Here is a 27,176-nt window from a genome sequence, read left to right on the forward strand (position 1 = left end):
TTTATTCTGTTTTGAACACATTTTTATTTAAGAAGTCACTGTCATTCACTTATCATTTGAAATGCTTTATTTGTCAAAGGTATTTTTAAAAATTACTTCAAGGCTTTTTTATATTTCAAATTAGATATCCTAGTTTAGATTTAAAACTCGTTTTTCCTGAATACATTTTCTCTTTAAGAGTAACATACTTTCATAGAGTGTGTTGAAAATTAGGGAAGTCAAGGGTTCTTGTTCTGTCAGGTGCAGTGTTTAGAGTATTATTTTGATAAAATCCAGTCGCTCTGATATGACTAGAAAATACTTGCTCCCTTGGAGTATAATAGCAGGGGAAAAACTGTGGCATAGGTAAAAATTCACCGTAATTACTTGAATTGGTTTTATACATAATCATCTTAGGTTTTGATAGTGAGGTAGTCGTATGGAGTGTCTTTGGATCCAACATACATGAAAACACCGGATTGCCAGGATTCACACAGGGAGGCAGTTCAGGTTTCATTTCTGTGTCTGAATTTGAAGCTGAAGTACTTTTCTTTTCCTAAAAAATAAATGCATAAAATAATTATCAATTACACAGTTGTGAAAAAAGAAAACAGAATTATTTAAATTAAGCCCTAACCTTTTTTATACAACTCAAAAAAATTGACTGAAAAAGATCAAAGACTTGAATGTAAGGTCTGATACCATAAAACTCCTAGAAGAAAACACAGGGGAAAAGGTCCTTGGAGGTGGCCTTAGTAATGATTTTTGGATATGGCAACAAAACTACAAACAACCAAAGCAAAAATCAACAAGTGTGGCTACAACAAACTAAAAAGCTTCTGTACAGCACAAAAACAGCAGAATGAAGAGGCAAACTTGGAATGGGAAAACATATGTGCAAACCATGTATCAGATAAGGGGTTAACTTCTAAAATATCTTAAGAACTCATACAATTCAGTAGCAAAAAACCAAGCAGTATAATTAAATAATGGGCAGAGGATCTGAACAGACATTTCCCCCAAAGATACATAGATAACTAACAAGTACATGAAAAGATGTTGAACATTCCCAGTCATCAGAGAAATGCAGACCTAAACCACAATATGATGTCACTCCACACCTGAAGAATGGCTATTATCAAAAAGTTAAGAGAGAATAAGAGTTGAGGATGTGGAGAAAAGGGAACTGTTGGTGGAAATGTAAATTGGTACAGCCACTATGGAAAACAGTGTGGAATTTCCTCAAAAAACTAAAGATAGAACTACCATATGATCCAGCAGTTTCACTTCTTAGATATCCAAAGAAAATGAAATCACATCTTGAAGAGATATCTGCACTCCCATGTTCATTGCAGCATTATTCATAATAGCTAAGACATGGAAACAAGTATCCATCAACAGATGCATGGATGGAGAAACACACACACAGAATGGAGTACTATCAGTCATAATAAAAGAAGAGCCCTGCCATTTGCAGCAATATCGAGGACCTTGAAATCATTATGTTAAGTGAAGTAAATCAGAGAAAGACAAATGCTGTATGATCTCACATATATGTAGAATCTTAAAAAAAAAAAAAAAGAGCAGAATGGTAGTTATCAGGGGCTGGGTATGGGGGTAAATGGAGAGATGATTGATGGTCAAAGAATCAACTTTTTTTACAACTTTCAGTTGTAAGAAGAGTAAGTTCTAGGGACCTAACATACAGTGTGGTTACTGCCATTAACAATACTGTATTTGAAAGTTTGAGAGTAGATGTTCTCACCACACTCACACACAAAAATTTGTAATTATGTGAGGTGATGGATGTATCAGCTAATCATACTGTGTTAATCATTTCACAATATATATCAAAGCATCAGGTTGTACCCCCTAAACTTACACAAATGTTATATGTCAGTTATATCTTAATAAAGGTAGAAAAACAGAAGAAAACAAAAACTTAGCCCCATCTACTCTCCTTTTGGGAGTCTTTTCTCTTGAGGACACTGAAGAGTAGCCATTATATTATAATGGCTTCCTGGGACTGCAAGGACATCAAACCAGTCACTCCTAAAGGAGATCAACCATGAATATTCATTGGAAAGACTGATGCTAAAGGTGAAGCTCCAGTACTTTGGCCACCTGATGGAAAGAGCCAGCTCATTGGAAAAGGCCCTGATGCTGGGAAAGATTGAAGGCAAAAGAAGAGGCCAACAGAGGATGAGATGGTTAGATAGCATTACTGACACAATGGAGATGAACTTGAGAAAACTGGGAGATAGTGGAGGACCAGGAAGCCTGGTGTGCTGCAGTCCATGGGGTCACAGAGAGTCAGACACAACTTAGTGACTGAACAATATATATATATATTTATGTATATATGTATATATACACATACATATATATGTATAGGCTTCCCTGGTGGCTCAGATGGTAAAGAATCCATCTGCAATGCGGGAGATCTGGGTTCAATCCCTGGGTTGGGAAGATCCCCTGGAGGAGGGCATAGCAACGCACATCAGTATTCCTGTCTGGAGAATTTCCATGGACCGAGGAACCTGGCAGGTTACATTCCATGGGGTCACAAAGAGTCAGACATGACTGAGTGACTAAGCACATATATATGTATATTAAATATATATATATTTCAATTATATATGTCTGTACAGAGCAAACTTTTCAAAAGTATGTACAAGATAAGTTTTAAAAATCCCGTACTAGAACTATGAGAACTTATAAAAATGTGTAAATTATAGAATAAGATGCAATAGATCATAGTTCAAAGAGGACGTACAGTTGAATTTTAGAGTGAAAAAATAACAAGATAAACAAACATTCAGCAATCTGAACCTTGTGGATCTTTGCTTTGTGTATTAAGCAAATGATTCCACAACAACTAATTACAATTGTAAATGCTATGAAGAAAAAAAAATTCAAGGTATTTCTGAAGACTCAGGGGGCTTCTAATCTAGTGTGAGGGCCTAGGAAGGCCATTCTGGTGAAGTGTCGTTGAATCTAAGACTGGAAGGCAAGGAAGGAAAAGATAGAAAAGGGCACAGAGAAAATGCATGGCCCAAGTGGAGTGAAAATGGCTTAAGATGAGAGAGGGGCAGGGGCAGAACCTGAAGTGTCTGGTTGACTGTGTGAGAAGTTTGGATCTTTATGGTAAAAGCTATGGAAAGCTATTGAAGAGTTTTAAAGAGAAACATAATTTTTAGGATGATTACTTGGCTGTCAGAGCCTTGAATGGATGTGGAGAGGAGCTTCAGTAATCCATGTGACTGATGATGATGATTTATAGAAAGATGGTGGTACAGAGAGGCTAGGAAATAAATTTGAGACATATTTTGAAAGTAGAATCCATAGGACCTGGTGACTGATGGATGTGGATGGAGAGGAAGAGGAACATATCAAGGAAGACCCCCAGATTTATGGACATTTGGGTAGATGGTCATTTGCTACAATTTGTAACTAACATACATAATAAATTCAATAAATATTCAAAATAATTTAGCTATTTGGGGGAGGAGGGAGCAAGACAGTAAAAAGAATGAATACAAAAGTGATATTTTCTAGCACATGAACATAACATGCTTTATCTTCAGTAAAGTCATGTCCATTAAAATCAACAAGCTTCAATCATGAAGGTGAAAGAATTCACATGGAACAGACTATACGGACCTTATTTATCACTCATTCAACAAATAGTGAGTACCTACTGTGTGCCGGGCATTGTTAGATGCTGGAAAAATTGTGATTAAAAATCTGAAGTTCCACATTTTATTGTATAGGAGATAAGCACATAAGAAACAAGCTCAATAATGTTGGGAAATTGGTTAGTTATTTTTTAAAAAGGTAGGTCTTCGCCTCCAAAATTAGGTGTCACCAGTTCTAGGTTCTGATGTTGCCAGTAATAAAAGCTGCGTGACTTTGATGAAGTTACTTCGCAAGGATTCAAATTCCTTGTCTATAAATATAAAACAGGAGATGGATTAGATAGGTTTGTTTCCTAATCTGAGGATATAGATCAGATCAGTCGCTCAGTCGTGTCTGACTCTTTGCGACCCCATGAATTGCAGCACGCCAGGCCTCCCTGTCCATCACCAACTTCTGGAGTTCACTCAGACTCACGTCCATTGAGTCACTGATGCCATCCAGCCATCTCATCCTCTGTCGTCCCCTTTTCCTCCTGCCCCCAATACCTCCCAGCATCAGAGTCTTTTCCAGTGAGTCAACTCTTCACATGAGGTGGCCAAAGTACTGGAGTTTCAGCTTTAGCATCATTCCTTCCAAAGAAATCCCAGGGCTGATCTCCTTCAGAATGGACTGGTTGGATCTCCTTGCAGTCCAAGGGACTCTCAAGAGTCTTCTCCAACACCACAGTTCAAAAGCATCAATTCTTCAGCACTCAGCCTTCTTTACAGTCCAACTCTCACATCCATACATGACCACAGGAAAAACCATAGCCTTGACTAGACGGACCTTTGTTGGCAAAGTAATGTCTCTGCTTTTGAATATGCTATCTAGGTTGGTCATAACTTTCCTTCCAAGGAGTAAGCGTTTTTTAATTTCATGGCTGCAGTCACCATCTGCAGTGCTTTTGGAGCCCAGAAAAATAAAGTCTGACACTGTTTCCACTGTTTCCCCATCTATTTCCCATGAAGTGATGGGACTAGATGCCATGATCTTCGTTTTCTGAATGTTCAGCTTTAAGCCAACTTTTTCACTCTCCTCTTTCACTTTCATCAAGAGGCTTTTTAGTTCCTCTTCACTTTCTGCCATAAGGGTGGTGTCATCTGCATATCTGAGGATATAAGGGCTTTCCAAATGTAGCCATAGGAAAGTGATCTTCAGTTATTTGAAAAACATGAATGAAGAGTGTACATTTACTTGTGATAAGGCCCTTAAAAATGCATTCTGTGGGGTCCATGTCAGCATAAGCAGTTTAAAAAAAACCCCAAATTTGGTAATTTCTGAAATACTTAACATCTAAGTCCTTTCAGATCAGAATTTATATTATTATAATCTAACCTTATAGAGAGGTTGGCAGGGTACAGAGCGTGCGTGCGTGCTAAGTTGCTTCAGTCCTGTCCGGCTCTTTGCAGCCCTATGGACTGTAGCCCACCAGGCTCCTCTGTCCGTAGGGATTCTTCAGGCAAGAATACTGGAGTGGGTTGCTGTGCCTGCCTCCAGGGGATCTTCCTGACCCAGGGATTGAACCCACCTCTTGTTTGTCTTCTGCATTGGCAGGCCATCTTTTTACCACTGGTGCCACCTGGAAAGCCCCAGGGTACTGTAATTGTGACTTTTTAAGGTTGAATTAAATAGAAGGTTGCTTATATGCATTAAAATTCTTTTTCTTTGAAGACTTTATAGTAGATTATTGTGATTCATGAGGCTCAGACCCTTTAAGAATTCTAAATTCTTAAAACTAGCAAGCATAAAATCTCAGTTTCTCCAACTCTAAAATGGAGGAAAGAATATTGGCCACATTGTTGTGTCAGGATCAAATTTGGGTCAGATTAGCTTGGTTTCTCTTAAAATAACCCAGCTTACTCTGAATTCCTGGGTGATTCCACTTAGTATCTCAGCAAAATTGTTTCCCACCATCAAAAACCTATTTGTTTTGAAATCTTTAGTTCTAGTCTGCAAATGTGAAGTATTTACTCCACCTTCTTTTTATAGCTTCAAATTTTAGACCTATATATTATTTTATATTCACATTTAATGGATCTAATTTGAGATACTAAAATTCATAATCCACTTGTTCACATTTGAAGAAGTATGATAGTATTAGGGGAGCAGCACAAGGCGAGAACTCTGTGACCTACATTTCAATCCTTTATCATCACTGCACCTTTGTTTTTATATTGTCTGTAAAACTGGTTAAAAATTTTTGCTATAATTCCTGTGGTTGGAAAGTGAAAGAAAATCAGATGTAAATGATACATTACTATATAAATGGAACCAATTTTTATCATTTTTTTTTTTGGAGGTATACCTCAATGCATATGCACCATTTTCCACAATTCAGTTCTGAAATTTACAGGTTAAGAACATTTACACTAGTATGCTCCCATTTACTAACACTTATCATCTTGTAGGAAGCTGGCAAAGCTGGAAATAAAACTCATCAGATCTTGCTATTTATCCTTTTTAACACTGCTTATTAAATTGTTTTAAATATCCAGAGCAGAGACATTGGAGCAGAGTAAGTTGCCAGAATGTTATGGCATTCTGACAACAGGTCACTTTGTCTCAAAATGTCAAGGTTCCCACTTTTCTTAAGTGGGAGGTGCTGCCTTGTGACTTGTGAGAGAAAGTACCAATCCTGATATAATTTATGGACACCAGTCAGGTTGCCCAGGGCAACCTCACTCACAGAGGTTGTGACTTTCAAATTACCCTCTACAACTGGCTCTGAAATTCAGATCAACTTTGACTCCACAATGTAATAGAGAAAACAGAATGTAGTCAAAATAGAAGACAAATGAGCTGAAAAATTTTGTTGGCATTATCTGTACCATACAATCTGTAGAAGTTACTGTCCACCTAAATCTTTTGTACCTCCAGAACAATTCACAAATGTTTATGGACTTTGAAATAAAATAAAAATACCCATTGCTTTTACTTTATATCCTAGGTCCTCACTGCAGCTTTCTTATTTAGGTTTAGCCCTCTTCAAATCTGATATTCTTGAAATGTGGAGTTCAAAACGGATACATTAAAAACAAAACAGCCTAATAGAATAATAAAAAGATTAAATTCTCTACTAGATTACACACTGAGTCAGCGACTGTTAGTGAAGGATAAGAAGGTTAATGAAAATTATAAATGAATCTTTTAAAATCAATTAAGTGCCTTGAATGAAATCTACAAATAAATGGTATTGGCTTTCTTACTAATTTAATACTCAGGCTCTCCTAGAATTAGAGAAGACTAGGCCACTTTGACTTTTGCAAGTCTTTTGTTATAAACACACATTTTTATAAAGATAAACAAGCCATTGAAATAATAAAAATGCCCATTATAGAAGCTGTAATTATAACATTAAAAGTGCTTTTTCTTCTTTGGTTTTGGTTTCACAGTTGATGTTAATCACAGTAACACCAAAAGCAAAAAATTCCCTAAGGCCTAATTTTTAGGCACCCTTTTGTTTCTCCTCAGGCCCAACCATCCTTCTTGCTCATGTTAAAAAAAAAAAAAAAGGCCACAATTAGGGACAGAGAATTAAACCTTAACTTTCTACTGTTTCTATCAACAGTGATATAAATGCATCATATTCTTTCGCCCCCTCATATCCTTTTTTGAACAAGACAATGTAAACATGTGAATTAACAAGGAACATTTTTCTTGTTCAAAACCATCACCCCATTTTGCAGTGGGGTATGAGTTGCATACCATCCCCAATCATCTTTATACCTTCAGAGGCAATTCCGGCTTAATGCAGTGTATGTTACATCTGTGTAGTCCAGTGATTGCCTACAAAAGTGGTTTTTTTGGAGCGTGGGGTGGGTGGGAATGCGAGGTGCCCAAAATTTATAGTAAAGAGTACCAACAGTCAAAAATATCCAGCCCTCTGCCCAAACCCACCCAGTCGCACTCGGTCATTCTCGATGTCTTCTTTATTTTTTCCGCAAACGCAGTGTTTTCCTGCAGCTGATGGCAAAAAGGCCAGGGAGCACCGAGGGGACGCGGCTCTTTTTCTACACGCAATTAAAGCAGCAAAGAGCTGGTGAGCGGTCGGCTGGATCAATACGCATAAACTAATCCGCCTAATCCCAGGAGCGGTCCTCCAGGGTGGAATCCTGCCAAGTGGTTGTAGCAGCCCGTCTCCATAGTAACCGGCCGCGGCGCCTCTACAGCGCCGGGGCCCGGATGTTGTCAGGATCTCGGCCGCGGGGCCCAGCTTCCAGCAGCTTCCCGGCGGCCCGTTGCGCTCCTCTTCGGGAGTCGTAGTTCTTCACTCGGCAGCCGCCGGGTATGAGGCGCGGACCAGACTACGAGTCCCGGCATGCGCCGCGGCGCCCCGCCGGCCGCCGCCTCCCGGCTGCGGACGCCTGTGAGCAGGTTGTTTTTATGAGAGGCGTCACTGCTCTCGGAGTTGTGACCGCCGCCACCGCGACAGCCAGCGCCGTCGGGCGGAGGTGGCGCTGCCCCTTCAGGTAAGGTCCTGGGCGGGTTTGAACTCAGGGAGGGGAGTCCGCGCCGACTGTCGCGGTTCTTGTGTCAGTCGTCTGGTGGAAGTGTTCGTGGGGTCTCAGCTGAGGGGAGTCTTGACCCTTAGGCTCTCGGCGTTTGCTGCCGCCTGGGTGGCCCCTTCAGAACGCGGGGCCGCAGTCCCCGCGGCGCAGCAGATCCCCAGGCGTCCGGTCCGGTGGTCCTGTATCCTCGGTTTCCTGCGTGCAGACGCGAGCGGAGCGCCGGGGTTGTAGGGGAGCCGTTGGTCCGGGGGACGCACCCGCCTTCCTCCACTGGGCTGGCTTAAGGCTCTTCTCGGTCCTGATTGATGAGAATCCATATGGTAAGATGTTGTGTGCGTCACCCCGCCGGGTTTTCAGCCAGCCGGTCTTTTTTGGTGACGTTTGAGCCTTGTGATGCCAGGAGCAGAAAGATTAAATAATGCATTTGAGATTTCTGCTTGTGCGCCAGTCTGATAATCATCAAATCTCCCTGCCTTCCCCCCCCCCCCCCCCCGTCCCCTTCCTAATCGATAAGCACCCGCCGTAGCATCAGTCCACACCATGTCTTGTACGCGTTACCTGTTTATTTTGTTTCATGAGTCCAACTTTTTGCCATTGGGAGCGCCAATTTTGACGAACTCGGCCAATTAGGCACTTTCTTGAGCGGGTGAAATTGGTGCTGCTTCAGTCTAGCTTTATTAAGAAATAGAATGGAGCCTTCTTGTAGCTAGACTAGGTAATTATTTTAGTACCGCAAATTTTAGGAAATTTGCCTCCAGTAAGGTCACATCTACTGAACAGTACTTGAAACGTCGTTATTAGCGCATCACTTCTTTGTGTCAAGTTTGAATCTTATTAGGCCCCGCATTTCTCAGGGGGCTATTTATCACATCTCGGACACTAGTGTGAATGGTTTACAATTCTTTTCTACACTATGGTCATAAAGGGGAAGGGAAGGGAGAAAGTGAGGGGATTATTTTTAATCCTTTACCCCAACCTAAGGATTGGCTAAGAATTCGAATAAAGTTGCTATGAATATATAAAAAAAAAAGAATCCATTAAAAATCGCTCTCAAATAATACTTAAGCGTGTGGGAAATATTAGTTTTTAAATGAAAATAGATTAGAAAGTGTAATTCTGTTTACTAAACTATAGAACTAGAAGTGGTTATATGTGTTTTAGAAATAAGACTCAAAGAGTCATAGTTATGAAAGTGATTAGATGATACAACTACAATTTTTTTTTACATTTTCTAGTATTTTCCAAATTTTCTATAGGCAAAATTTAATTTAAAAAAGGGATACAGATAAAGCAATTCCAGTTATGTAAACTCTTTAAACATTAATTTTAAAAAGCAAGTAACGACAAACAACATAGGCAGAGCCCCTGTTACTGCATCCACAAACTATGAATAACAAGTTTAAATGTAAGTTAGTTGTGGAGAAATGACAAGAAATGCTTTGGTTGGACTGGAAAGGAAAACAAAACAAATATGACACATTCTCAGCATTTGTACATCTTATCTTGATCTGTTTTTATTTTGGACAGTAAAATCAAAAGACAGAATTCCTTAGTTTTCTTCAGTTAAGGCAGTGCAGTCTTGATTATTCCTGTAACTCAAGGTGACAAAGCATGGGCATGTTAATCTGAAAAGATCTGGATATAGCAAGATTTTTTCATTTATCATTTGCCAGTGGAAATAAAGAAGTTAAACATTATTAAAAATAAGGGATGTTAAGCTTGTTTTCATTGAATCATTTTAAGCACTGTGTTTGATACGCCTGATATTTTGGAATATGTTTTTGTTTCATTTTCTATTATGATTATGTTGGATATGGATGGTAAGTTGCATGTTTGGGCCACACTTTGTTTTCTGTTCTAAAGACAGGGCTGCATTGTTCTTTGAGAAGAATAGTCTGTGTATTTTTGCAGTTATCAGTCTTGAAAAATTGGGGTTTACCTCAATTCCAAGTGTTCATTTATTCTTAATAAAATATCCATTCTACAGCTTTTTTTTTTTCCCCCTTTTTTTAAACTGTAGAAGTCATACTTTGTTTTCTTAGATTCTTTTCTTTGGAGCGTTGTTTCTTTCCCCAAATTTCAGTTTCTTGTCAGTATTTTGTATTGGTTTGTGTGTCTTGTGCCCTGTGTTAGTTCAATACCTTGTTAAAAATTTGAGTTCCTTTACATGGCATAAGAAACATTCATAATTGCTTAACTTGTCTGATTTACTAACTGGTTCTAGATTATAATATTGTATTTTTATGCAGGTTAATATTTAAAAAATTATGTGAGTTTGAACTGAGATCTTAGAAGTAGTAGTTTCTGACATGTAAAGAATATGGACACAGTGTAAGGCCTGTTAAGCCCAGAGTATTTTAAAACAGAAAATGCAGACTCATCTAACAATGTAGAACTAGTAGAGGCTGAATTGTTTTTGTTTTCATGTGTGGTTAAAGTGAGGAAGTTGCCATATTGTAAGTAATAACTTATATTTTCAAGAATCTTCTGGGAGTTGTGCAATTTTTCTTTTTTGTAATAAAATTTTTTTGTAGTTTTTAAAGGTTACTTTCCATTTATTATTACAAAATACTGACTGTATTCTCCGTGTTGCACAGCACATCCTTGAGTCTGTCTTATACCCACTAGTCTGTACCTCATTCCCTTACCCCGGTATTGCCCCCCTCACTAGTTCTCTATATGGAAGTCTGTTTCTTTTCCTGTTAAATTCACTAGTTTGTTATGTTTTTTATATTCCACATGTAAGTGATATCATACCATATTTGTCTGACAATTCTGCAGTCTTGATTAATTTAAAACAGTTAAAAAATATGAGTTTGTTTCAAAGGTCATGTTTATTGTATCAGATGAACTTGAAAAAAAATCTTAAGAGTTCTAAAGTGAAATTTAGCTCTATAATGGGAAGACTGCACCTAACTGATTTGATTTAGAGGATTTTTTTAAAGGGTGTTTAATGTATGGAAACCTGTGTAAGGGCTTTCTGAAGGAAGTATTAGCAAGGAAGTCAGAATCTAATTTTTCTTCAGTATTTGCCCATGAAGCACTTTACTAAAATCTTACTTCTGGTTCATGTTGCCAGCATGATGAAATGTGAAAAAAGAATTGGATTAGGAGTCAGAATGTTTAATGATGTTGACAGTAATTCAGTTTATGAATCTGTAGTTTCCAATTTTATGTTATAAATAATAGCCATTGCCACATTTCATGGCATATTCATGAAAATCAGATCTGGTATAAAAATCATATTACTTTGTGTCAGAGTGATCTACCAATGCAAAGTATTATAGGCTTTCGTAAGTAACATTTACATAAAGCATGTTATACATTTGAAATGTGATGACTTAATGTGATACACACTTTTGGCTGACAAGTTTGATGGAAAAAAGTCAAATGAGATCTTCATTTGACTTTTTGGTAGTGCTTTTTGGCTTTTACTAGGTCGAAGGAAACCTGGCCCCTTTCCTGACTGTGACTTTGCACTTTGCTGCATTAAAGGTCCTGAAATTGCAGTGTGATTTTATGGTTGGGCCTTTAATTTTGGTTTTGAATTATTTTAATTGTGCATCTAAAGTATAAGGAAGATCATCAGTGTGACTTAACAGTAGGAAGCGAATGCTGTTTTTAATGTTCTAAAATGGTACTGTAAGTTGATTTCATGAGTAGTAAGCCTACATTGAATGTCAAATCCCAGGTCCTCCCAGAGATGCATGACGTGTGTGTAAGCATTTATCTTTGAGGGAGAGGAATAGTTTAGAGCTTGGACACCTCCTTCTGGGGACATCAACCCTGTCTGTATGTGACCGTTGAGATTAACATCAAGTTTGGTTGACATACAGAGCATTCAAGTCTTTTAGAAACTTATAAATCAATTCTGAGGACTTTATGAGAACAAATATAAGTGAAAGTAACAGTGGGGGTATACTTAATTGTCTATTATATACTTTAAAAAAATGGAAAACAATAAAAATATATAAAATCTCTTCGGGGACTTTTCTGGTGGCCCAGTGGTTAAGACTCCTTACTTCCACTGAATGGGGCATGGGTTCCAGCCCTGGTCGGGAACTAAGATCCTACTTGCTGCTAGCATGGCGCCAAAAAATAATCCCTTTGTTTTCAATCTTTCTGGCTTTTTTTTCCCCAACAGAAAAGTAGAAGAGAATTGTAAAAAAAAAATTATGACAAATTATCTTTTTTGTGGAAAGTATGTTAAAAAATAATAGATACATGATTAATACATACATTTTAACAAGTAAAAACTTTTTTTTAATTGAGAGTAGAAGAAAACATCAAGCTATATAGTTCTACTTATTTATCTCTGAAAAGGGAAAAGGAGTCACCAGGGACTTAACAGTGTCCAAGTGAGGGCAGTATGGAGCTAGTCAAGCTTTTAGATTTACTCTTGGTTCTTTTAGCCTTTTTCAAAATTAAGATGTAACAATTCTGGAAAGTTAGGATTCTTCTCAGAGTCAGAAAACCTGGTGGAAAGGATATTTCCATATTAATCAGTATCGTAATTTCCTTCCAGCATTTTGAATCCATGTTGTTTACTACTTTATTTCAAACTTTTTATCAAAGGTGTAGCTTCTTTATCAAAGGTGGAGGCAAAAGGGGATATTTCTGTCTTCAAATATAGCAGTAGTTGCTTTTGTTTCCCCATTTGAAGGATATTACATCATAAAAGGAAACTTGTGAAGAAATTGTATATTGGCTCACTTCTTGCAGAATTTGTTTTGTAAATCAAAAAGTTAACCTGTATTATAACAGTATTGCTGCCTATTTCTGGGGTGGATAAAGTGAAATTCTTAATACTATTCCTATTGGAGACTTATCTCCAGATGCCTGTCTTTAGCAACAGATTTCAGTGTTTAAATGAAATTCACTCCATTAAAACTAGGAAAGCCTGTTTGCTATGGAGTGGTTGTCTTTGCATCCACTTAAAAGATGAATGTAAACAAGAGGAAGGACAGCCATTGGATCCACATCTTGATCCCATAGTTACTACACTGTGGACTCTTCAAAGCTCTGGGTTATGTTCTTTTTTCTCTAATATTAGTTTTCCACAATAAACTTCTGATACCTCAGATATAAGTATTTTAATATGATTCCCTTAAGTCCTTTAACTTGTCCTGAAAAGACTGGTCCTCCAGAAGATGATTAGATTTTGTTTCAGTTAATCATTTACTTAGTATTGGGCTGGTTTTTTCATTTTAAAAAATGTCCCTTTTCCTACTGGTTATGAAGGTAATAAATAGCTTATTGAAATTTAGCAGACATATTGCATGTAATTTTTTTTTTTTTAGGTTTGAAATACACTCTTTAAAATTTTAACTCATTTAAAGCATATAAATTAGTATCAGTAGGGTTTATTTTTCTTTAGCATATTAACCTGTTTAATCTTTGTTCATCATTTAGGTGTTAAAGTAATTTGGCTTCTCTTTGTGTATCTTTGCTAGTAATGTTGAACATTTTTCCTTATAAGCTATTTTAGTGTCTTCTATACATTGCTTCTATACATTGCTTCGGAGAAGGCAATGGCACTCCACTCCAGTACTCTTGCCTGGAAAATCCATGGGGTCGCAGAGAGTCGGACACGACTGAAGTGACTTAGCATAGCATACATTGCTTACTCTTGTTCCTTGTTAAATTTTCTGTTCAGTTTTAAACCTTTTTTCTTACTGACTTATTGGTGTATTTTAAATGTTTTAAAAACTCTGTTATATATATGTTACAAATATGCTTAGTATTCATTCTTACTTATATGACTTTTAAAATAAGTTTATGATTTTTGTACAACGGAAAACTTCTCCTATATAGTTTCTAGGTTTTGTGTAAAGCCTAGAAAAAGATTATCTTTAAGATTTTAAAACTTTTCGGTTTCGAGTCTTTTTTTTTTTTTCCCTGTGTTTTTATCTTATATGTTTAAATCTCTGGGCTGTATTTTTGCCAGGTGGTCTTAAGGTTTTATGAAGCCTTACATTAATAATGCTGAACTTACACACGGCAAACTGGAGAAATGACATCAATCTGAAAGCCTTTTGCAACATCACACTTATGAAGTCTAATTGAGATTATATTTCTGAGTGATGCAATTTGGCAAAAAAAAAAAAAAAAAAAAACCTGATTTCCCCCCCTTCGGGAGTCAGGAGAGGGAGAACAGTGAAATTTACTTTCTTTTTAAATTCAGAGGCATTTTATGTGAAAATGACTCTTATCTTTTGCATCTCTTTCATCCTCTACCTTTCACAAAAGCCATAGAAAGCTTTTGTGCTGTTGTGAGCATCCAAAATGGCAGCCGGTGCTTGAGTTCATATGCAGGATTGCCTGTGAGATCTTTCTTCTCTTGCTGCTGCTTGGAAGCAGCTTTAGTTTGGCCTGTACATGGTGAAAATATGCTGCAGGATTTATCTGCTATAACAGTTAAAATGCCATACAAAAACTCAGTCTATTTCAAATAGAGAGTTTACTTGACCATTCTAGCCAGTAAGCTTTGGAATTAGCTTTGCTAGGGTGACAGCACAAAGGCCAGGCACTCCTAGGTTAGGCTTATTTATTGTCGGAGTCTGGGGGCTGAAATAAGGTTGACATTGTAGATGGGAAAAAATATAAACTTCACCTTCACTTAAGATGAGACTATTTGGAAAAAAAGAAGCAACAGAGTGAAAGGTTCTCTCCCCTTTCCAATGAACAGAATTGAAGACTCCTTAATTCCCCAAAGAGATACAGTTCTTACCATTTACCTCCAGAGGTATTTGTCACAATACTTTTTAAAATGTGAATTTGTGCCAAATTACCATAAAGCATAGTGACAGTAACAGTTTTAGATGCTTTCTTAGACTGAAAATCTTGGGAATTTTTAAGCTTTTCTGTTTCAACCCCTTAATTGTGGTGCTCAGTAATTTTAGTGACGCTACCACACTTTTGAAAATAGAAATAAAAAAGTTCATAATTGTGCTACATTTAACAGAGGCAAGCTTAAGGGTGGAGCTGGACTTGAAATTAGACCTGTAGTTACATTCCTATTTCTGATCCTTTAATTCCTGATCTGAGTAAACATGCTTGTATGTCCTTTTCTAAATAAAATAGAGTATTTAAGTGATTAAAGATGAGAGATTATTATGTTTGTATTGTATGACTTCTGACTAATAGAGAGCAGTTAAATTTTTTGAGCTATTATAAAGACATTAAAAATAAAATTAGAACTTCTTGTCAGAGCTTTGAACTTAATACTAATTAGTAAAGTAACCGGAGAAGGCAATGGCACCCCACTCCAGTACTCTTGCTTGGAAAATCCCATGGATGCAGGAGCCTGGTAGGCTGCAGTCCATGGGGTCGCTAAGAGTCAGACACAACTGAGCGACTTGACTTTCACTTTTCACTTTCATGCATTGGAGAAGGAAATGGCAACCCACTCCAGTGTTCTTGCCTGGAGAATCCCAGGGATGGGGGAGCCTGGTGGGCTGCCGTCTGTGGGGTCGCACAGAGTCGGACACGACTGAAGTGACTTAGCATAGCATAGCATAGCATAGCATAGCATAGTAAAGTAACTCATGGATAAAAGTAATTGAAGCTGACATTAGGCAAGTTATGCTCAGAAGTATAGAAGTTATGCTAATAAATAAATGCTGTACATTCAGGGAAAGGAGAGATCAGTGTGTCAGAAACATGAAGGAAAACTTCATGGAGGAGGACTAAGCCTTAAAGATAGAAGAAAGGAAGAAGGAAGGCATTCAGGAAGTATGACTTGAGTAGGTGGAGACGTGGAGGATTGCTACAGTTCCTCCTCTACTTGTAGCAAGTAGATCCTTTGATCAGATGAGATAGTTCTTGGGGGGAGATCTCATCAACTGCAGTAATGGCTAGAGCCAGATAGTGGAACATTTGGATGTCACCCTAAGGAGTTTGACTTTATAGTACAGAAGTCTTATTCTCAAGGTCATGGAGAGAGTTTCTGCAAGGGAAGTTACAAAAAAAATCTTAGCACTTGGGATAAGTATTATATGTAACCCGCAGTCAATTTCAACATTGCCTATATTTAAGTGTTTTAGGGTGGTTGTGTGTGTTTAGGGAAGGAGCAAGGAAACAGTTGAAAAATGGCACTGTAGAAAGTGATGAGAATACCATAGTCATTTAAACAGCATTGTTTTGGTGCTGAAATATAGATCATGAGAACAGACCTGTAACTGACTCATAAATGTATGGGACTGCATGTGACAAAGAATGGCATTTTAAATCATAGAATTACGGACTATTTAATAGTTGAGATTATTTCTAAACTCACACTAAAAGGGAAAAAATCCATATTCATAGTTTAAATAGCTAAATGTAGACGCTCAGTTCAGTTCAGTTCAGTTGCTCAGTTGTGTCCGACTCTGCAACCCCATGAATCTCAGCACGACAGGCCTCCTTGTCCATCACCAACTTCTGGAGTTCACTCAGAATCATGTCCATCGAGTCGGTGATGCCATCCAGCCATTTCATCCTCTGTCGTCCCTTTTCCTCCTGACCCCAATTCCTCCCAGCATCAGAGTCTTTTCCAATGAGTCAGCTCTTCGCATGAGGTGGCCAAAGTACTGTAGTTTCAGCTTTAGCATCATTCCTTCCAAAGAACACCCAGGGCTGATCTCCTTTAGAATGGACTGGTTGGATCTCCTTGCAGTCCAAGGGACTCTCAAGTCTTCTACAACACCACAGTTCAAAAGCATCAGTTCTTCGGCACTCAGCTTTCTTCACAGTCCAACTCTCACATCCTTACATGACCACTGGAAAAACCTTAGCCTTGACTAGACGGACCTTTGTTGGCAAAGTAATGTCTCTGCTTTTGAATATGCTATCTAGGTTGGTCATAACTTTCCTTCCAAGGAGTAAGCGTCTTTTACTTTCATGGCTGCAGTCACCATCTGCAGTGATTTTGGAGCCCAGGAAAATAAAGTCTGACACTGTTTCCACTGTTTCCCCATCTATTTCCCATGAAGTGGTGGGACCGGATGCCATGATCTTCGTTTTCTGAATGTTGAGCTTTAAGTCAACTTTTTCACTCTCCACTTTCACTTTCATCAAGAGGCTTTTTAGTTCCTCTTCACTTTCTGCCATAAGGGTGGTGTCGTCTGCATATCTGAGGTTATTGATATTTCTCCCGGCAGTCTTGATTCCAGCTTGTGCTTCTTCCAGCCCAGCGTTTCTCATGATGTATTCTGCATATAAGTTAAATAAGCAGGGTGACAATATACAGCCTTGACGTACTCCTTTCCCTATTTGGAACCAGTCTGTTGTTCCATGTCCACTTCTAACTGTTGCTTCCTGACCTGCATACAGATTTCTCAAGAGGCAGGTCAGGTGGTCTGGTATTCCCATCTCTTTCAGAATTTTCCACAGTTGATTGTGATCCACACAGTCAAAGGCTTTGGCATAGTCAGTAAAGCAGAAATAGATGTTTTTCTGGAACTCGCTTTTTCCATGATCCGGTGGATGTTGGTAATTTGATCTTTGGTTCCTCTGCCTTTTCTAAAACCAGCTTGAACATATGGAAGTTCACAGTTCATGTATTGCTGAAGCCTGGCTTGGAGAATTTTGAGCATTACTTTACTAGCGTGTGAGATGAGTGCAATTGTGCGGTAGTTTGAGCATTCTTTGGCATTGCCTTTCTTTGGGATTGGAATGAAAACTGACCTTTTCCAGTCCTGTGGCCACTGCTGAGTTTTCCAAATTTGCTCACATATTTAGTGTAGCACTTTCACAGCATCATCTTTGAGGATTTGAAATGGCTCAAGTGGAGTTCCATCACCTCCACTAGCTTTGTTTGTAGTGATGCTTTCTAAGGCCCACTTGACTTCACATTCCAGGATGTCTGGCTCTAGGTGAGTGATCCCACCATTGTGATTATCTTGGTCATGAAGATCTTTTTTGTACAGTTCTTCTGTGTATTCTTGCCACCTCTTCTTAATATCTTCTGCTTCTGTTAGGTCCATACCATTTCTGTCCTTTATTGTGCCCATCTTTGCATGAAATGTTCCCTTGGTATCTCTAATTTTCTTGAAGAGATCTCTAGTCTTTCCCATTCTGTTGTTTTCCTCTATTTCTTTGCATTGATCGCTGAGAAGGCTTTCTTATCTCTTCTTGCTATTCTTTGGAACTCTGCATTCAGATGCTTATATCTTTCCTTTTGTCCTTTGCTTTTCGCTTCTCTTCTTTTCACAGCTATTTGTAAGGCCTCCCCAGACAGCCATTTTGCTTTTTTGCATTTCTTTTCCATGGGGATGGTCTTGATCCCTGCCTCCTGTACAATGTCACGAACCTCCGTCCATAGTTCATCAGGCACTCTATCTATGAGAACTAGTCCCTTAAATCTATTTGTTACTTCCACTGTATAATCATAAGGGATTTGATTTAGGTCATACCCGAATGGTCTAGTGGTTTTCCCTACTTTCTTCAATTTAAGTCTGAATTTGGCAATAAGGAGTTCAGGATCTGAGCCACAGTCAGCTCCCGGTCTTGTTTTTGCTAACTGTATAGATCTTCTCCATCTTTGGCTGCAAAGAATATAATCAATCTGATTTCGGTATTGACCATCTGGTGATGTCATGTGTAGAGTCTTCTCCTGTGTTATTGGAAGAGGGTGTTTTCTATGAGCAGTGCGTTCTCTTGGCAAAACTCTATTAGCCTTTGCCCTGCTTCATTCTGTATTCCAAGGCCAAATTTGCCTGTTACTCCAGGTGTTTATTGACTTCCTACTTTTGCATTCCAGTCCCCTATAATGAAAAGGACATCTTTTTTGGGTGTTAGTTCTAAAAGGTCTTGTAGGTCTTCACAGAACCGTTTAACTTCAGCTTCCTCAGCGTTACTGGTTGGGGCATAGACTTGGATTACTGTGATATTGAATGGTTTGCCTTGGAAACAAACAGAGATCATTCTGTCATTTTTGAGATTGCATTCACGTACTGCATTTCGGACTCTCTTGTTGACCATGATGGCTACTCCATTTCTTCTGAGGGATTCCTGCCCGCAGTAGTAGATATAATGGTCATCTGAGTTAAATTCGCCCATTCCAGTTCATTTTAGTTTGCTAATTCCTAGGATGTCAACATTCACTCTTGCCATCTCCTGTTTGACCACTTCTAATTTGCCTTGATTCATGGACCTGACATTCCAGGTTCCTATGCAATATTGCTCTTTACAGCATTGGACCTTGCTTCTATCACCAGTCACATCCACAACTGGGTATTGTTTTTGCTTTGGCTCCATCCCTTCATTCTTTCTGGAGTTATTTCTCCACTAAACAGATGCTAAAATCTGATAAAATATTAGAAATACAGGAAATAATTTACAATTTTGAGAGTGAGAAAGACTTTCTAAACCAAGGTGTAAAATATAAACAGAGACCCTATTCTCCATTCTCAACATTTTACTACCTAAAATTTAAAAACATATTTGTGATAGAAGCTATTACTTATTTATTTTTGGCTGTGCTGGGTCTTGGTTTTTGCATGGACTTTTGTCTAGTTGCTGCAAGCAGAGGCTACACTATAGTTGGGGTGTGTGGGCTTCTCCTTGTAGTGGCTTCTCTTGTTGCTGAGCATGGGCTCGTGGGCTTCAGTAGTTGTGGCTCCCAGGCTCTAGAGGCAGTGGTGCATGGGCTGAGTTGCTCCTCAGCATGTGGGATCTTCCTGAGCCAGGGATCAAATCTGTGTCCCCTGCATTAGCAGGCAGATTCTTCACCACTGTGCCACCAAGAAAGCCCTGAAGATACTTTTTTTAATTGAAGCATTCTAAGAAAAAAAGTAGCAAATGAACTAATTAATGACCCAGTTTTATTTTTTTGCTCATGACATGATCAGAAGTTAAAGATGGTTGTTACCTTTTGGTGAGGTTGTAGAGAAATAGGTACCTTTGTATGTTGGTGAAAGACCTTCTCTAACAGCCTTATTTAAAGTTCTGATCCCTCCCTACCCCCTACTCTCTGCATTGTTTACCCCCATTTACTTTTTCTCCACAGTACTTTCCACCAGCTGACTTACTGTATCTGTCTTGTTTATTTCTGTATCTTGTTTATTTCTGTAGGGTTGTTATTGGACAAAAAGGATGTTTAAAAGGTTTTTATTAGTTGGGATCTTGGGTCCTCTTTCCTTTATCCAACAAGGTCTGGTTTCAGGCAGGCATTTTCATATCCTTTTGGGAAGGTGAAAGTTCCAGAACCTTTGAAAAGCAGGATAGAAATAGGTTCCTGAAAGCTGTCTAGATTAAGTGTCTCATCTTTGATCACATTTACAGTGCAGCAGCATTTTTGGGACCTTTGCTCACAGCCCATTGGTTGGTTTACATTGGAATTGTAGACGTGTGGGAGAATAATGCCCCCATTCTTCTCCATAGTATCTAATTCTAGAAGATACAGAAATGGAAATGGTACCTTTTTCATAGTAAAATGTAGCTACTCAAGAATGATGAGGGGCACCATCATATCAGGTAATATTCACTCCAGTTGTACTTTATTAGGTGAAATTAATATTGTTGCTGTTATTAGTTTTGACAGCTGCCACCTCAAGTTGTTTTAAAATTATGTGTTTAGTCTATATCTCTCCTCTGGATTCAGTCCCCAGCTGCATACTTGATGTTTCAACTTGGATATGATAATAGTTGTCTCAAATTAGTATGTTCCCAACCAATTTACCAATTTTTTTTTCATCACTTGCTGCTTTTAAAGTCTTTCTGTCTCAATGGCCATTTTTTTCTTGTATTTACTTAGGACAGGAGTCATCCTCATACCTTATATTCAGTACATCAGGAAGCCCAGTTGGCTAATCCTTCAAAACACGTGTATAATTTGTCCACTTCTCACTGTCTTGGCTACCAGTCTGGTCCAAACCAGCATCATCTCACCTGGATTACTGTTGTTGCTTTGCAGATGGTCTTCCTGCTTCTGCCTTTGCTCCCTCCCAGTGCTGTCCTCATAGGGCAGCCAGGGTGATCTTCTTATTCCTCTCCTCAAAATTCTCCTGTGACTTTTAATTTCACTCAGGTTTAAGTGAAAAGTCTTAGGATTTGTAAGGTCATGCATCATTCATCTCCCACTCCTTATCTCTCTATCCTCATCTCTTGCCACTTTCCTGCTTGGCCACTCCTCTCGAATCGCACAGGCCTCCTTGCTGTTTCTCAGAGATATGGGCTTGGTTCCAACCTTGTACCTACTGTTCATTTTGTCTGAAACACTCTTCCCCCAGTTAACTGCACAGCGATTCACTCACTCATTGAAATCTTTGCGCAAATATATCTTCTCAAGGAAGCTTTCCTGATTATCCTTTCTGAAATTAAGCCTCTCCATCCGAGCATTTCTGTTTTCTTTTCCCATGCTTTCTCTGTAGTAGGAGATACACCATCAAACACACTGCGTATCCTGTCAGTTTATGTTGTTTATCGGATGACTCCGGTGTGAAAGATGAAATGCATAGGAAAATTGAGATGAGTTTAATTCAGACTGTTGCAGTAGCCAGAAGGTTCATTAATGAGGAGTATCTCATAAAACCAGGGAATTTTATGGAGGCAAGTGAAGTAAGGGGCTCAGGATGGATGGAAGTCTAACCTGGGGTTTTTTGAGGGCAGGTTGGTCCTTTGCAAGTTAGCTGTTTGTCAGAACACAAAACAGGATGGGAACATTTCTCAACCTTCCTTGCTTTCCTGGAGCACAGGCTCAGATAGTTTTACTGATAGAATTTAAGCTCCAGGAAGGCAAGACTCTTATTTGCTTTATACATTAATATATTTTCAGTATCTCGCGTGTGCTAAGAACTGAATAAATATTGAATGAGCAGATGGATAAAGGAATGAATTTAAAATGGTACCAACTATAGGCCCGTCTGCTGGAGAGTGTGATTATACTAGTGTAGTATAATCCTTCTACCTTAAGAAGCTTCATAAAGGAGATGTGAGAATTCGTGTAATAAATGTACATCCTAATATGCCTAGTATGTGCTATATTCTATATTGAAACCACATATTTGTAATGCTTAGTGCCAAATTCTCTTCCATAGAGTTCTACAAATCTTTCATGCTGTGAAGAAATGTTCCATAGGATTTCTTATGAAGTGAAAGTCACTTTCAGTAATTTGTTCTGGAGGATCTTATTATAAAGGAGTTTGGAGACTTTTGCCTTGAAGGCAGTGGAGACCCAATTTTAAGTGATTGACTGATTAAGTGATCAGATTTATGTTGTAGGATAAACATAGTAGGGGCAGCCTTGGGAAGGAGTAACCAGAGAGGAATTTGAAACTGTAAGCAGAGATCTGTTAGAGAATTGTCACTGTAATTGAAATGAGAAATGATAAAGTTGGATTAGGAAGTGCATAAGGATTTAGACTTGGGTCAAGGCAAAGTTTTAGTTGTTTCAAATGTGCTGTGCTTAGAAGCTCAGTTGTGTCCGACTCTGTGACCCCGTGGACTGTAGCCCGCCAGGTTCCTCTGTCCATGGGGATTCTCCAGGCAAGAATACTGGAGTGGGTTGCCATGCCCTCCTTCAGGGGATCTTCCCAACCCAGGAATCGAACTCAGGTCTCCCTCATTGCAGGTGGCTTCTTTACCATCTGAACCACTTGGGAAGCCCATTTCAAGTGTAGTTATCCTTAAATCTAGGATTTTTGACATGATGTTTGGTGGGTTTTGCTTATAACCATATTATTTTTGGTTAATGCTCTTCTCTGAGATAGAAACAGGAAGAGCAGCAGGAAGATGATCTTAGTCTTGTAGATGCTGAGAAACCTACAAACAGTCATCCAGAAAGCACTGGGAAAATCTGTAGCTGGAGATTGGGATAAGAAACTACCCTGAGGAATAAAAGGAAGCCTGAGCCTGGAACTTCCCTGGTGGTTCAGATGGTAAAAGCATCTGCCTACAATGCAGGAGACCTGGGTTTGATCCCTGGATTGGGAAGATTCCCCTGGAGAAGGAAATGGCAACCCACTCCAGTACTCTTACCTGGAAAATCCCATGGACGGAGGAGCCTGGTAGGCTATGGGGTTGCAAAAAGTCAGACACGACTGAGCGACTTCACTTTCACTTGAGTCTGGAAAAGGGCTTCAAGTTTATCATCTTCATAAAGTATATCCTTAGCTTTATAGCTTTAAGTTATTATTAGTAAGCCCCTCGAAGTGGAACAGGGAATGGGGTCAGGAAATGGTTCACAAAGCGATGCCTTAGCTGAGATAGAAGAGTGGGCACCAGAGTTTAGGTAGAAGTTAGGGGGTGAGGAACTGAGATCAGAATATGCAGTGTGCCTGAGTTAAGAGAAAGCTAAGTTTTTTAGGTTACTTGAAAAGGTTAAGGGAAAAAAGAAGAAATGAAGAGTGGATGAAATGCTAGAAACAAAACACTTGATATTTAAGGCCTGTGAGCATTATCTTTAAGACTATGAAAATCTTAGCATTTTTAAGGAATGACAAAATACCGTTTTAAGCAGATAACTCTGTAATGAGGAGGTTCAAATGCAATGGCGGTGTCTGTGAAAAAAGATGCACAACTTGAGAGTTGTAAGTGAAATTTTACCTGAGACAAAATGAGGACTGCAACCTGAGAGCACCTCAGATAGCTTTGAGAGACTGCTCCAAAGAGATAGTCGGGGAAGGTTGATATGTAAGGCTTTGGTGAAGGGGAGTTCAGTGCAATCAAGCCCTTACTTTACTATCTAAAGACCTATTCCACCAGATTCCCTGGAGCACAGAGTGCTTCACTCCATCCTGAATGGCCTTAGAGGGTGTTTAATGTTAAACACCTACGACAGCACAGGGTTCAGTCTCCACAAAGGCAGATGGCAAACTCCGTTGTTGTTCAGTTGCTGGTGGACGCTCTTGGCAAGTGCCAGTTTGTAGTTGATAGAGGCTTTCAGAGTCAGTGTGTCTAGAATGGGGCTTAGACATATACTTTCTAAAATTTTAGTGCATGCAAATTTTTGAAAACATCTGAATTAAGAGGGTTCTTTAATAGGGCTGTGATTTTTGCTTCTCCAGACTCTTGGAGTTATGGCCAGTGGGGAATCTTTTTTTCCTCATTTGGGCTAGATGTCAAGCTTGTTCTTTCTCCAGGGCAATAGAATTGCAATAGAATTTAAATAGAATTAAACAGGGATCTAATTAAAGTGGGCTCCTAGATTTGAGAAATTTAAATATGATAAAAAGTGTCAGTTTAGCAATGTATGTAACTTTCTTTTGAAATCTTGTCTTTATCTTCAGAGCAATTAGAATTATTGATTGGTAAACAAATAACTCTCTGGGGACTATCTGTTAAATGAACTGTTTAAATGGAAATTACCTAGATAAGGGTAAGAGATACATACACATTAAATATCCCTGACAGGAAAGCCAGGTGTGCTGCAGTACATGGGGTTGCAGAGTCCAACATGACTGAGTGACTGAACTGACTGACTGATAAGGTCTGGTGTTCCTGCAGTTTTAGAAGGTTGCCTGTGTGCAAGCCAAGATATGCACTGGGAAATGTTGGGGAGTGAGATGGAACAGCAGTGAGAATATGGGCTACTGTGCTGTGCTTAGTTGTTCAGTCATGTCCCAACTCTTTGCAAGGTCATGGACTGTAGCCTGCCAGGCACCTCTGTCCATAGGGATTCTCCAGGCAAGGATATTGGAGTTGGCTGCCATGCCCTCCTCCAGGGGATCTTCCCAACCCAGGGATCGAACCCAGGTCTCCCATTTTAACAGGCAGATTCTCTACTGTTTGAGCCACCAGGGAAGCCCAAGAATACTGGAGTGGGTAGCCTATCCCTTCTCCAGGGCATCTTCCCAACCCAGGAATCAAACTGGGGTCTCTTGCATTGCAGGTGGATTCTTTACCAGCTGAGCTTCCAGGGAAGCCTATGGGCTACTCAGTTCAGTTCCGTCGCTCAGTCGTGTCTGACTCTTTGCAACCCCATGAACTGTAGCACGCCAGGCTTCCCTGTCTATTACCAACTCCCAGAACCTACTCAAACTCATGTCCATCGCGTCACTGATGACATCCAACCCTCTCATCCTCTGTCGTCCCCTTCTCCTCCTACCTTCAATCTTTCCCAGCATCAGGGTCTTTTCCAGTGAGTCTGTTCTTCACATCAGGTGGCCAAAGTATTGGAGTTTCAGCTTCAGCATCAGTCCTTCCAGTGAATATTCAGGACTGATTTCCTTTAGGATTGACTGGTTGGATCTTCTTGCAGTCCAAGGGACTCTAAAGAGTCTTCTCCAACACCACAGTTCAAAAGCACTCAGCTTTCTTTATAGTCCAGCTCTCACATCCATACAAGACTACTGGAAAAACCATAGCTATTTGAGGAGGTTCAGAAGTGGGGATTTGCAGAGGGAGGAGGGGCTTTCACATGGTGAAGAATGAATGCCTTTTTAGGCTTCAGCCAATTTTCTTAATCTCAAAGCCCTACCTACCTGTTGTTCTGTGTAGAATGGTTTTTCCAAATAGTCAGTTAAACCAAAATATCCTATATGTTCTCCCTTCTGTATTTGGTTATTCAGTTCTTTAAAAATCTTTCAACTTTGTCTTCTCAAATCTGACTCCTCCTCATCTTCTTTACCCTTTCCCCCTTTGTCAATACTGGTTGAATTTAGGTGCTCATCTTTTCCATGGAATATTGCGTTGATTCTTTCTATCCCACAGGTCATTTTTTTTCTGCCTTTGTTTCCATAGTGCTTTCCTCATTATCTCTTGGGAAATTTTTCCATGTCATTTTGTTGTTGTTGCTGTTAATGAGGAACTAGACCTTAATTTTTTTGTGATATCTCTCAATTTAAAAATTTTTGCTTTTCAGTTAAAAAACATGCCGCCTAGCATGACTAAAGCGACTTAGCAGCAGCAGCAGCATGTCTAAAAACCTTACAACCTCATTTATAAAGCCTGCTTTAACCATTCTTTCTTCCTGCTAAGTTAACTACTCAGTCTTTGTGCAGTCTCATGTTAACTTGTAACTTTTAAGTTGTTATAAAACAATTCACATACAAATAGTAACATCAGAAAGTTGTTTTAAACTTGTGAAAACTGGTTCAATGAGAAATTGGGCTTTATGTAGTCAATCTAATAAGGAATGCTGAAATAAAATTGCTAAAATATAAAATTGGTTAATAGCCTATAGGGATTTAGACTGAACCTTTGGGGGATAGTATTTTCTACTAGACAGAAAACATGTATTTCACTCTAATAGTTTTTTTGTTTGTTTATTTTACAGTTACCTTTAAATTTAGAAACTGCCTAGGCCCTAATTAGTTGTAAATGAAACAATCAGTTTACTTCAGGTAAACTTACTGTAAAACATTCTGTCTAGTGTGATATTAAAATTCACACAATTATCTTTATGTCTTATTCTAGATTTTGAATAATTTGTCTGAAAACATACTTATTTTGTAGTATTAGTGACCAGCCACCTCTCTGTATCTTCTTTTTAAAATATTAATTTATAAGAGTTTTCAGAATCACTGATGAATGGTTCAAGTCTGTATTTTTTGCCCTGTTCTCATTTGTGCCTTAGTTCTGTATTATCTACAGTAGAGTTCCGTTAAAACACTAACCATCAGCTTAGATATAATGGATTCCCAGGATATGTGCGATAACGGAAACATTTATAAGATATGTGTAGAGATAGCACTTTAATGAGCTTAGTTTTGAAATTTAGGAGTTTAGATAGCAAGGGAAGAATAAACCAGGTAAAGTGACCAGTGTGTTCTGATTTAGGACTTGAGTCTGTCTAGTCCTGGCAAGACAAGGAAATCCTCCTGAGCCAAAATAGTTAGATGGTCATATTGTGGAATGAAAGGGCAAGCTGGATCTGAAAGAAAATGTAGGATTCGGTCAGGCAGAGAAACAAAGGTGAGGAAGAACAATCTGACTGTGAGGAAGTCAACTGTTGAGAGAATGATGAATGGGGAACAGTCAGCTAGAGTAAAAGCCTATGTTATTGCCAATTTCCACAACTCTCTAATCCACTTTTGGTCTTTTTCTTCTCGTGTTTTAATCTAACTGAAGCATTACCAACATGATTATTTT

The 27,176-nt window shown here is 38.9% G+C and overlaps 2 protein-coding genes across 10 annotated transcripts in view; one reads left to right on the forward strand and one right to left on the reverse strand.

The window, feature by feature from the left end:
- PIERCE2 (piercer of microtubule wall 2) lies at positions 1 to 7,859 on the reverse strand. Its single transcript, XM_061431236.1, has 2 exons — positions 7,555 to 7,859; positions 1 to 535 (listed from the first exon to the last, which is right to left on the reverse strand). Exons 1-2 carry the CDS (start codon positions 7,570 to 7,572, stop codon positions 191 to 193), a joined length of 363 nt encoding a protein of 120 aa, XP_061287220.1. The 5' UTR covers positions 7,573 to 7,859; the 3' UTR covers positions 1 to 190.
- Positions 7,860 to 8,007: 148 nt separating this feature from the next.
- The window catches only part of CCPG1 (cell cycle progression 1), a 42,021-nt gene continuing 22,852 nt past the window's right edge, over positions 8,008 to 27,176 (forward strand). For 5 of the 9 annotated variants that reach the window (XM_061431210.1, XM_061431214.1, XM_061431213.1 and 2 more), the window contains exon 1: positions 8,371 to 8,485. In XM_061431210.1, the coding sequence (XP_061287194.1) occupies positions 8,471 to 8,485 (15 nt within the window). In that variant the 5' untranslated portion in view covers positions 8,371 to 8,470. Of the gene's footprint in view, positions 8,127 to 8,370; positions 8,486 to 20,530; positions 20,622 to 27,176 lie in introns of those variants that run through there. The other 4 variants (XM_061431211.1, XM_061431219.1, XM_061431218.1 and 1 more) reach the window with 4 other exon arrangements.

Source organism: Bos javanicus, chromosome 10 (assembly GCF_032452875.1).
Source record: "Bos javanicus breed banteng chromosome 10, ARS-OSU_banteng_1.0, whole genome shotgun sequence".
Taxonomy (NCBI): Eukaryota; Metazoa; Chordata; class Mammalia; order Artiodactyla; family Bovidae; genus Bos; species Bos javanicus.